Below are 12,510 nucleotides of genomic sequence, written 5' to 3'. Positions count from 1 at the left end.
ACCAAATGCATGCTTATAAAATAGTGTAATTGCATCGGAAGGGTTGCCTGCCAGGTAATTCAGAGTTATCTGATGGAGCCATGGTGATGGTGACATTCTACAACAGCTGCAGAATATCCCTTCTTAATCTCCTCGACTCTTTTTAAACCACAACTTTTCCATACTTTTTAAAGATGACAGAGAGCCTAGCTGATTACCACCTGTGGGTTATTTGCAAGGGAAAGTTTTATCATCATATTATTGAATCAGGCAGTGTTTGCACTTAAATCTGTATCTTTTGTTTTTCAATCCTAATTCATGTTGAATTCAATATATTCATCATCAGGATTTTGGCCTTGGGAAATAAACTTTCCTTCTACTACAGAACCCGCATTAAGATAAGTAGCATTACCAACTCATGCTTCACCGCTGCTTTTTAATTCTACACTAGCTGTAGAGTTTTTAGTTCTTATTGTGATTGTAACACTTTTAAAGCCCCTTTGCTATTAAATGAACTTCTTGTATTTGTGTTAACATCTTGGTATCATTCTTGGCTCTGCAGCTTACATGGTTTTTGCAGGTGTGTGGGGGGGGGCAGTTGTGTTTGGTTTTAGTTTCTTCTGATTAAGAGTGATATGTTTCCCATAAATATAACCATGTGACGGGAACAACAATGAGATTTGTACAGTTGGTCTGTTGGCACTTTTGTATTATTGCTTGGTGTCTGACAGAGCAATGCTGTGCAGTGTTACCCCAGTTGCAGCTCATTTCTTTCAACAGGCTTAGACTGCAAGAACTCTGCATAGGATTATGGTACAACAGTCCAGTTGTAAATAGAATTGCATTCTTGTTAATTCATTGGAGACAGTCAGCTTAGAAAGGCAAACTGGTTAGATATTGCGAGTCACCTAACTTGGGCACAAATGTTCAAGACATAAAATGGTACTAACACTGTACTTATTCAAGGGGTTTTATTGCCAAACGCAGGTGTAGGGCTAGTTTTTATTTGTTATTAGCTTATTTAGAAAGTTTGTATGCCACCTCTCCAGACCTGCTCAAGGTGGCTCACAACTAAACAGTAAAACAGAAGCAGTAGAATGATACTTATACTGTCAGTGCTTCCTCTAGAAAGGAGCCTTTCGAACATTTCAGTCAGTTGTGTTCTTTACTGAGCGGTGCTCGTTTTTTCAGAATTCAGTTTTTCACTTTTTCACTATTTGTTGTTCTATGTATGGCAGTGAACCGATTGCTGAAGCTTTCCTTTTCTTCGCCGTTATTGTACAGTTCACTTGGCTCTTCTCAAACCGGCCTTGCATCTGGTACTTGCAAAAAGAAAATAAAACGTTATACTGAAATGGAGGTATGGTAAAAAAATACAGCTCTGAAGGGAATATTAGTTTTTCACAGAAAATAAAATACGATTGCTCTGTAACGCTGTGTGTAATAGTACATACATAACATTTCATGAAAAATGGGCAGGCTTCATGCTGTGCGGTCCAGTGGCCATGTTTTACTCTCTGCAGAAGTGACAACACTAGATATTTCCAACAAAAGGTAGCCCTGTATGGGAAATTAGGATTGAAATACTCCATATACCAAATAAGAGACATCACATTAGTTCTCACCCAGAGTGACCCTTTCATTTTCTTTTACAGTAGATTCTGCATCTTTAAATTAGTGAGGCCATGTGGTCCATGTTTTTGAGAGGTGTATAGCCAGCAGAGGGCAGTGCTGAGCATTTCTCTAGACCTTTGGTTACTTCTAGAATAAAGTTTTTCTAAGAGCAGAACCACAAGTGACAAAAGGCACAGATTGGACACTTGTCAGCTTCCCTCAAGTTTTGATGGGAAATGTAGGCAGCTTGGTGGAATGTTGGACAAGTGACAGTTGAAAAGTCCATTGGACAGCAGTCAGAGAGCGAAGCTACGAGACCAGGATGCCTACATTTCCCATCAAAACTTGAGGGAAGCAGACAAGTGTCCAATCTGTGCCTTTTGTCACTTGTGGTTCTGCTCTCAGAAGGCCCAAATAGAGTGTTGTCAAGCTGTATACAAGCTGTTCATACCTGAGCCCATTTCTTATGTTGATAGGGTCATGAGGGAAGTGTCAAGTTGACCAGTTAGATTTTAGACTGTCATATCACAATAAAAGAATATGGACCTTTTCTACTACGGAAGCTAAATGGGTCTTGCCTACATGGGAGGAAGTCTAGGAACCGTATGTAAACTGCTGTGAGCTCCTTGGGAACAAAGTGGCTGCAGGTGTAAAACAAAGATACAAGCGTTGTTTTTTTAGGGGCCATTTTTTTCTTCCTGAGTCTTCCAAAGGGCATTCTTCCTTCACTAGAACCATAGATTTAAGATGATAAATCAAGTGTAGATGGTGAACACTCTGAAACAGCAATGCAATTGGATTAAGGAGGGCTATATTTTTTAATCTGAAAAGGCTGACTGGATGCACAGTGATTTAGGGATCTAGGGGCCTGAGTTGGAGAGAGAGTGTGAGAAGAACCAGGAGTGACAGGAAAAGATATCTTCAAGGTTGAGGCTACTGGAAATAGCAAGCCATTTATTTAAGCAGGCCACACACCACAAGCTATGATGGTTAATTGGCAATTTTATAATATTCAGGACTGGCTCAAACTATTTCGTTGTCCAAGATGAAAATTAAATTTTCATTCGTTCTCGTTCTGTTGTATGCAAATCCTACCGGGTGACTTTAGTCGCTTTTTCTCATCCTAAACTAGCTCACAAAAATCTTGTGGTGATAAAATGGCACCAGTACACCTCCCTGGATTCCTTGGAGGAAGGGTAGGATAAAACTTTGTAGGTGTTTGTGTGTGTTGCACAAGTAGAATTATAGATCGTTTTCCCAGTTGCATCCTTTTTTTCTGTGTTCTGTACAAATGAGAATATTTGTGTTGAATGAAATAGGCTATGATCTGGAAAAGTTAGGATGCTGGGGAAATGATTGCTCTTTCACCTCAGACCCTGTTTCTCAAGAGTCTGGAGTAAGGTGGGGAAATTTTGTGCACCCTACAGGATTTTCCAGTTTAGCTGGAAGTTTCTGATATTCCAGGTAGCTGCCTGTTGTACTGTTATGTACTGTGTTAGAGCAGGCCTGGTGAGGCCTCCTTTTATGTATTGCCAGCTATGGGTAGGCTGTGCTGGAAATTTTCAAGAGCTGTGTAGTAAAATGGTTTTCTGAGAAAAAACTTAGTAGTTCAGAGTGCAGGAAGATTATGGTCTGTGGAGTTGGGAAGTTGCTTTAATACACAGACAGGGCAGAGCTTCTGAGGAAGGAGTTATAACAAGTAAAGACGAAAGCTTAGCTGCTTTCATACATTCTGAATAATGTTTTTTTAATCTACTTTCAACGCACTTTAGTGATTGTTTGTAAGTGGATTTTTCCATTTTACACAGAAAAATCCAGTAGCAAAATGAATTGAAAGTGCATTATTCTGTATGTGTGAAAGCAGGAATGTTTGATGAGAAGAACATAAGAAGAGCCCTGCTGAATCAGACCAGTTGTCCAACATCCTGTTTCATAATAATAACAACATTCGATTTATATACCACCCTTCAGGACAACTTAATGCCCACTCAGAGTGGTTTACAAAGTATGTTACTATTATCCTGACAACAAAACACCCTGTGAGGTGGGTGGGGCTGAAAGAGCTCCAGAGAGCCGTGACTAGCCCAAGGTCACCTGGCTGGCTTCAAGTGGAGGAGTGGGGAATCAAACCCGCCTCTCCAGATTAGAGTCCCGCACTCTTAACCACTACAGCAAACTGGCCAAAGTGGCCAACCAGTTGCTGTAGAGCGCCAGCAAATACGGCATCTAGGCTAAGGCTGTTCCCTGATACTGCCTTCTAATACTGGTATTCCAACAACTCAGTATGATGTCGTGGTTAGAATGTAGGACTAGGATCTGGGAGAACCTGGTTTGAATCACTCTGTCATGGAAGTTTGCTGGGTGTGACCTTGGGCCAGTTACACCCTCTCAGCCTAATCTTCCTCACACGGTTGATGTGAGGATAAAATGTAGGAGAGGAGAATTACATAAGCCACCTTGGGTCCTCATTGAGGCAATGGGGTATAAATGAAGTAAATAAAATAAACAAAAACTCTCAGACTGCTGAGAGTTACCATAATAATGTCCAGTTTAGCCACTTCCTGCATAAACATAAATGAGATCAAAACGGGTAAAATGTTTGTGTTCTTCAATGTGCAGTTGGGTAATGAGTCTGTCATCTTGGTGGTCTTGTAGGGTTGTTGTATTAGCTGAAGCTCAGATCTTTGCATTTAGGGGTGGAGCTTGGGAACTCAGTATCTGTTGAAACAAGGGGTAGAATCTGTGGTGATCAATGAGAGCCCAGGCTCTCCTACTAGCTAGTCACCTATTTCCAAGCGTTTCTGAAACCATAATGGTTAGAAACTTGTATTTAAAAAAAAAAGACATGAGATTCTCAAGAATTGGTGATGTTTGTCATATTTTGCATAATTCCATGCATGATGGTATCTGAAAAAGTGCCAGTCCGCTCTACTAGAGGCAGCTTGGCATAACTGCCTTGGTCTGTGTTGGCACCTTCAGCTTTTTCTCTGTAAAACGCATCGAACCGGTGCTAGTGACATTCTGACCCTGCTGTGGCCTGCTTCTATAACAATTGCCCTCTTCCTCTTTCACTTGTGTTATTTCATAAGGTTTATCCAGGTAATTAACTTCATTTGAAAATACCAAAAGCTAAAGAGTCCTCTTATGATAGTCATGGAAAAGACTGGCAGGGTCAGCTATGTTGCCGCAAAAAGGAAAGTACAAGATAGCTCTAATTTTGGTCCTGCCTCCAGCGTTCTGGTGTTGCTATTCAGGCACTAATTAGTCTTGTCTGATTGATACACCAATTGTTATAAATGTTTTTAAATGGCTTGCTGGTAAGAATTCAGCCCTGGCAATTTATTCTGTGAGTCTTGTACAAAAAAAGGTAAATGTTTGCTATCATATAGATAAGTGAAGCTCTCAAATGACTTCTTGAAGAGTTGTGAAGCCTGGCGAGTGTTCTATCAAGCATTAATTTGCTTTTTCCTTTGCAGAGACTTAGACAGAAACAACATTACAAGGATTACAAAGGTGGACTTTGCTGGGCTTAAGAATCTCCGTGTTCTGTGAGTATACGTTGTTGTATAACCTTATTTCTTTTCTGCTGGTTTTCAGTAACTGCCATAAACAAACCATTTCACTATGTCTAGTATGCTTACGGGAGATGTTCGGCTATGTGGCTTATGTACCTGTCACATTTTTAAGTTAAAGGTATATTTTTCAACTTGACCAGATTCTGTTTGATCATATCTTCTGAGATCTACCTCCTCAAACACCTGTATAATGCAGTCTATCACTTCTTTCAAATCTCTCCTTGAAACCCAGCTTTTCTGAGAAGGTATTCCCTTAGGCCAAATGCATATATATCAGCTGTTCTTCTGCAATTGCTGGATAGGTATGAATTCTTGGCCCTGACCTGGATAGCCCAGGTGAGCTTGATCTCGTCAGATCTCAGAAGCTAAGCAGGGTCAGCCTTGGTTAGTAATTGGGTGGGAGACCTCCAACAAAGACCAGGGTTGCAGAGGCAGGCAATGGCAAATCACCTCTGTTAGTCTCTTGCCATGAAAACCCCACCAGGGATCACCATATGTCAGCTATGACTTGAGGGCACCACACACACATGAATGCTTGAAGCTGCCCTACGCTGAATCAGACCATTGGCCTGCCAGGTTCAGTATTGTCTTCTCTGACTGGCAGCTGCACTCCTGGGTTTCAGATAGAGATCTTTCATATCGCCTCCTACCTGATCTGTTTAAGGGGAGATGCCGGGGATTGAGCCTGGACATTTTGCTTGCCAGATTCTCAGCCCTACTCCACAGGTATGAAACTCAGACAGTTTTAAATGTGCTTGTGCTGGGTTTGAGTTGATTGACGTGCACCTTCCTGTGTGCATCATTTCACTCCCCTTCCTACTGGAATCAAGCTTAAATATGTTTCACTGAAATAAACAGACATTCTTCCTCCATTTATCTCTTCTTTTTCTTACCCCTCTCTTTCTTGTCTTCCTTATTTCAATCTCCTTTAAAAGTTTTGTTGTTGTTGTTAATAGAACTTTATTTTAAGCTCCTTTATTAGCATTGATGGACCCATACGCCTCTGATTCTGAACAATATGTTACATCTTTTCACTTGCTTGTGAATTGTCTTTTAACAAATGAGTGACTTGGAATTCCAGAGCAGCACTGTGCCTGGTAGGCAAGTGACATTACATAGGAGGAAATGATCTGAAGGAAACAAAACTATTGTGAGATAGTGGTTTGATTTATTGAGGTGATGACAGAAATACATAGTTCAGCAAATTAGTACATGCTCACTAACAATCTATGCCTACTGACTACCTAATTCTACATATTTTTACAACAAGTTTCATTCAGCTCAACAGATCTTAGTAAGTGCATTTAGGATTGCAGGCTTAGTTCAAGTTTATCCGTGCGTAGTTGTTACTCAAGCTGCAGCATCAAAGTGAAAGCTTCCATATATGAAACAGCCATCACAGATAAAATGCATAGAGACAAATCAGCTGATATCTCAACCTCCAATCATGTAGTCCTATGTATCTGTTTTTAATTAGTCTTGAAATGCACTTAATTAAACCTTTCTGATGATTACTCCATGCCTTAATATAGGTATAATTCTGCTTATACTGGCAGGGCGGGGTGGGGGGCTTATACTGCTTATACTGTTATACCAACCAACTGTCTTTTTATAGGCATTTGGAAGAGAATCAAGTTAGTGTGATAGAACGTGGAGCATTTCAAGATCTGAAGCAACTTGAAAGGCTGTAAGTATTCTCTTGGGATAAACCAATTTCTTCAGTTAAGAAAAAGCTATCTCAAAGTGATTGTGAGGAGGGGTATGGGGATTTGCATGACAGCAAATACATTTGGCTGTTGGGTGTGTCTTGGAAGTCTTTAAAATGTGGATTTTGACTGGAGGTGATGTGCATTCAAATACGGAGAATGACTCAGAAAAAATTTATGATTTCTGTTCTATGTTGAAAGCTGTTACCTGTTGGATCCATAACTGATGCCCAAGTTGTGATAATTGTTTATGGTTTTGGAAGCTTGTCGGAAGTAGGAAAGCTCAAATCTTTGGGGCAGTTTGGAGAGCCATATGTTACCTAGGAGAATCCATATGTTACCAAATTTACTAAGAGCTTGTTTCTGTTCAACCCCAGAAACTGAGAGACAGCCTTAGTCTTTATTAGTCACTTAATCTCTCCCTAGTTTCTTACTTGAGTCATGAAAACAGGATGCAAGACTCCTTTGCAGAATAAAGATCAGCAGAAGGTGATGAAACCAAGGAATCGGGCAGGTTAGATGACCAGATATTGAAAACTGAAAGATTAATTGTGGTTGGAAGCCTTCATATATGAGAAGCAATTGCTGTTCCATCTTCAACCTTGATCATTGCCGGGTATAGGTATAGGTATTTTACCTACTAGATATATTTTTCTGCTTTATTGCTGCATCCTCTGTCTTCTCACTCTCATTGCTTCCTGCCAACCTTCCCGTCCCTGGGGTTTATCATTATTCTGTTTGAGCTCTATCTAATGTTCTGTCTACCTGTATTTTCTTGCAAAGGCAAGTTTTTCTGCCAGAGTGTTGTGGTCTGAACCAGGATCCCGTGTTTTACTTGTTATAAATCTCAAGTCATGGCTCCTAAGTTAGAATAGTAAAATAGGAGTCCTGTGGCATATTAAAGGCTAACAAAAGGTTAGCCTTTCATGATTTCATGAGTCATGTCACATCATCAAACACATTGTAGTGTACTTCCATTAAGGCCATCCTTTCATATTCACAGCAGAAAGGCAGCTGGGGGGGGGGGGGAAGAGGGTTGTGTTATCAGAAAAGGCTGTTTTAAAGCAAGATCTGATTAAAAAAGAGCAGTTGGATTTCACTGCCATGCGGATGCCATTGCTATATTTAAGTGCTGTGAGGGCCTGATCCTGATTGGACCCACAGAGCTGAGCTCCCCCCCTCCTCCTTGACATACATTTTCAAGTGCCAAAACAGCCACAAGGACACTGCCATGTCTAGTTTGGAATGAGCCAATTACTCTTTTTATTGGGCTTTGTTTTAAACTAGCCGCTCTTTTTATCACTCATCACCCCTGCCTTACCTTTCTGTTGTGAATAGGAACACATTGACAAAATGAATATATATTGGAATGCATCTGATGAATAACCTTGTGCTATACAATGAATGACCAAAGATACTGTTCCTAGCATCTATTTTTGTTACCAGCCAAGAGCTATAATAACATTTGATTTAAACTGACACTTTAGCATAAGCTATGTAAAACAGGGCTCTAGTTATATTTTTTTATCCAGTACCCTGCACCTTGATATAGTGACAAGGAAGCCTTTTCTGAGTCAACTCATTTACGTGGTTTTCTTTTTCTTTTGTGCAGTGCTGATCCGCCAGTTCTCACGCAGAAGTTTTTTTCCTTACCTCATACATGCAACCATTAGCATCCTTGGTCACTGTGGGGTTCAGTTACCAAATGTCCCACCTTTTGCTCATGGAAGATTGAGCCAGTCTCTTGTATGCTGTTTTGTTAAATTGGACTGGCTTTGGATGCTTGGTGGTCATCATTTAACAAGTTTCAGAGGCTATGAATGTTAAAAGGCTATGAATGTTAAAAGGTTAAAAGAGTTCAGTTTAGCATCTGGCTGATAGCATTGGTAGTCCTGTAAGTGACTTGCTTGGCTGGCCAGCCAAAACCCACAATTGCTAAGGCTGGATTGGTTGTGTCCATGAGCTCTAAGCAAAAATTTTCAGTCATTTCAACTATTTCCAGGTTGTGGAAAGTGTGACATAATCTGTCCTACTTTGAATGGCAATTCATTTGACTAATGTGCTCTGCAAAGAGTTGAATTCTAAATATTAGGCCAAATTTTAAAACTGAATTTTATTCATACAATTTCCTTTTTGCTCTTGTTGAAAATGTTTAATTACACGTGGATTTTGATCTCTTATATTAGCTGAAAAAATATTATTAGCCTGTGCTAATAAAGTAGCTGTTATGACAGCTAGATTTTCTCTGGCCAAATAGTCATTAATAATGCAATAAAATATCATTGGAAATAATACTTGCTTCATTTGTGGTTATTCAAAAGGCATGAAAACTTTAATGCCAAATGAATGTTGTTTTAATGGTATTTCACTTGCTGGCACATCAAAGTAAAGTTAAAACTACAAACTAAAAATATAGACATTTTTCTTCAAAATTTATTGCTTGTTATGATTCCTGAGTCTAAATTTTCACTATATGAAAAGGTCTATAGATTGTGTTCTGGCCAAAAACACATTTGTTGACATCTTTCAAGTGACTTTGCTTTGAAGATTTACGCTTCCTAAAAACTATAACTTAGATTAAGCATTTGGATGCACGTAAGTTCTTAAACTATAATGCACTGCTTTAGTTTAATAGACAGCAAGATACCTGGGTAGTTGAATTACTAAGTGCAAATAAAATGTGGCCTTGGAAAAGGTTCCACCATAGGAAAACTGCTGTTCAGCCAGCGGTGGTGTTGGCTGCTCTAAAACGAGTTACAATATTTACTTGAAAGGAAGACTGCTCTGAATATAAGACAACTCCTCTAAAAAGAGAAGGTTATACGTAAAAACAGATGATCTTGAATTTAAGACAAACCCCCCTCCCCTCGCCAAAGAGGCATACCAGCCTACCAGAGGTGTCCTCCTCCAACCAGCCTCTATCTTCCCAGTCCCCCAACTTTGGAGAGCTCTGTCATCACAGCAGCCATCGCCCCTCTACCAGCCCAGTCAATCCAGAGCCAGAAGGCGTGAAGTGAGAGAGTGCACCCTTCGCAACTGAGTCACACAGACTGCTTCCAGCCTACACCATAGTTGATAGAGAGGCTGGCCTTTCTTCCCTTCAGCTTTTGCTGGCTGACCAAAAGTGTGCTCCAGAATTCAGTTTCACGAGCAGCTTCGAGTCCCTCTATAACTGTGCCCTGCAATTCAGTCACACCAGTGGCTTCCATTCCCCTCTAGTTTATGGAGGCCTTATTTTTCTAGCTGAGCCAGAAAGCATGAAGGAAGAGAGTGTACGGGCAGCACTTCCAGCCAGTGTGACTGAGCTACGAACCCTCTTACCTCTCTTTGCAGGTGCAGCAAAGTATTTGTATTGGTATAAATTTGTATCCAAATTTAAGACAGGTCCCATCCCCTTTTAAAAAGCCATTGAATTTTTTAAAAAAATCATCTTGTATTTGAATAAATGTGGTGTGCTCAGCACGGCAGGGAGATATATACTTTCACATCAGTAGATATTGGGTAGCTGACTACAAAGGATTCTTTGGTCAGTAGAACAGCTTGTTTTTTAAAAAATGTCCAAGAAATGGTGAAATTCTTCTGTGTAGATTTTATATATATTATATATACTTCTGCCCCACACGAGGACCCAAAGCAGTTTACAGTGTCATTCCTCCATTTTATGGTCAGAGGAAACGCCCTGTGAGGATGGGTCAGGCTGAGTGTGTGTGACTGTCCCAAGGTCATCCAGCAAGTTCCAGTGGCAAAGTGAGGATACTAGTCTGGCACTTTAACCACTACACCACATTGGCATATATTGAGTCCATGATATGTGAGCAGTATTGGTTACTGATACGCTTGTCAGTTGCCTGTTTATGGCGGGCAATCTCACAATAATGTATGCCTCTGCTTACCACTCACCAGCTGATTGGCAGGAAGAGGCAGGGCACTACAAAGGGGAGTGTCTGCTCTTGTCACCAGGGCTAGCGCGCCCATTGAGGCCAGGTAGGCGGTGGCCTTAGGGCACGGGGTGCTTGAGGGGGTGCTGGAGGAGGCGCAGGGGGTGGGAGCGCGCGCCACGGACCTGCAGCCTCCTAGCCCTCCCGCTCCGAGCCACCACTGCCACCGCCAGAACACTCCCCTGGCCGGGCTCAGCAGCGTTGGGCAGGCGTCTGTGGCAGCGCAGGGAAACCGAGCGGGAGAGCTCAGAGGCCACCTGCGCGCCGTCCCAGCTGCCTGCCACAGCAATCGGGCTGGCGGCGCATGTGCACCTGTGATGACATCACACATGACGTCATCACGCAGGCCGGTGCATGTGTGCATATGCGCAGGTGCGGGCGCTTGGCTGGCCAGCCAGCCGCAGGCGCCAAAAACCCTGACGCCGCTGCTGCTTGTCACTGCGTGATGACATCACTTCTGGCACAATCCAGAAGCAATGTGTCATGCTGGGGCCAATTCATTAGCACTCAGCCAAAAACCTAGTGGTTTTGGCCAAAAACACTGTTTTGGACCAAGTGCTAAAGAATTGGCCCTGGAAGGTTGCTGTCACTTCTGGGTCACTCTGGAAGTTATGTCAGCTCATGGCAACAAGGAGTGCATGCTCCTGGTAAGTTCCCTCAACCCACTCACCTGGAGGGACCTGGCAACTCTGGATATTGATTATGTTACACCACAGTGTTGTGTAGTGGCTAAAGTGACAGACTAAGATCTGGGCAACCCAGGCTCAATTCTCCACTCTGTTATGGAAGCTTGCTCAGTGATCTTGGACTACTCACATACTCTTAGCCTAATGTACTTCACAGGGCTGTTGTGGGGACAAAATGGAGGAGAGGAGAATGATGTAAGCCGCTTTGAGTCCCCACTGGGGAGAAAGATGAGGTATAAAAATTAAAAATAAACTTATTCCTTTGGAAGACTTGAGTATTTGATAAGAGTGTCATAAAAATTAACTATGATAAAATCAACAGTATGGGTGCAAATATATGTGGTCCTTCAAATGTGACACTGCAGATCCATCCAAAACTTGCATGCTGCTCAGGACCAAACTGTGTCTATGTCTGTCTGTATGTTTCTTTCTCGTGTTTGCCTGTTCAGGTTGAAAGAGTGATGGATGATTTCACTGTGTGTGTGTGGTGGTGGGGGGTGTTAACAGAAAAAAAGGAAGAGAACGGACCATTGGATACTCACCGTGAAGGGTCCATCTCCTCTGAGGAAAGGAGGACATCTTGATGGGTGATTCCCACCCTCTAGTCAGGGAGGCAGGATCAAGTTTTCTACTTCCTGCCTTCCTAGTGGGAGTCACCCTTTCTTTCAGTTTTGGCAACTCCGAAAGCAGTTATAGCATCATAATTATGAATACGACACTCTAGAATGGAATAATAAGGAGAACGGTGAGAACAAACATGTTAAGGGGAAACATCAGGACAGGAAGTAATTTTGTCAGCCAGAAGATAGTGAAAAGACAATGACTTTGGGAGGGGCAAGATGTTCTCCTTTCCTCAGAGGAGAAGGACCCTTCATGGTGAGTATCCAATGGTCCGTTCTCCCTCTGCGGCGGAGGACATCTTGATGGGACCTCACAGAGCAGTGTACCTATTTTCTGGGTGGGTCGTTGTCATCTGGTCATAAAATATGTTGTAACTAGAAACAAAGCCCGT

General features: G+C 41.8%; 1 protein-coding gene across 1 annotated transcript in view; it reads left to right on the top strand.

Annotated features, from left to right (window-relative positions):
- The window catches only part of SLIT3 (slit guidance ligand 3), a 633,135-nt gene that overhangs the window by 33,043 nt on the left and 587,582 nt on the right, over nt 1-12,510 (top strand). The window contains exons 2-3 of the mRNA XM_054977013.1: nt 5,070-5,141; nt 6,784-6,855. Coding sequence (XP_054832988.1) covers nt 5,070-5,141; nt 6,784-6,855 — 144 coding nt within the window. The remainder of the gene's footprint in view (nt 1-5,069; nt 5,142-6,783; nt 6,856-12,510) is intronic.

The sequence above is a fragment of the Eublepharis macularius genome, chromosome 4 (genome assembly GCF_028583425.1).
Source record: "Eublepharis macularius isolate TG4126 chromosome 4, MPM_Emac_v1.0, whole genome shotgun sequence".
NCBI classification, from domain to species: Eukaryota; Metazoa; Chordata; class Lepidosauria; order Squamata; family Eublepharidae; genus Eublepharis; species Eublepharis macularius.
This window is presented reverse-complemented; position numbering and strand designations above follow the sequence as displayed.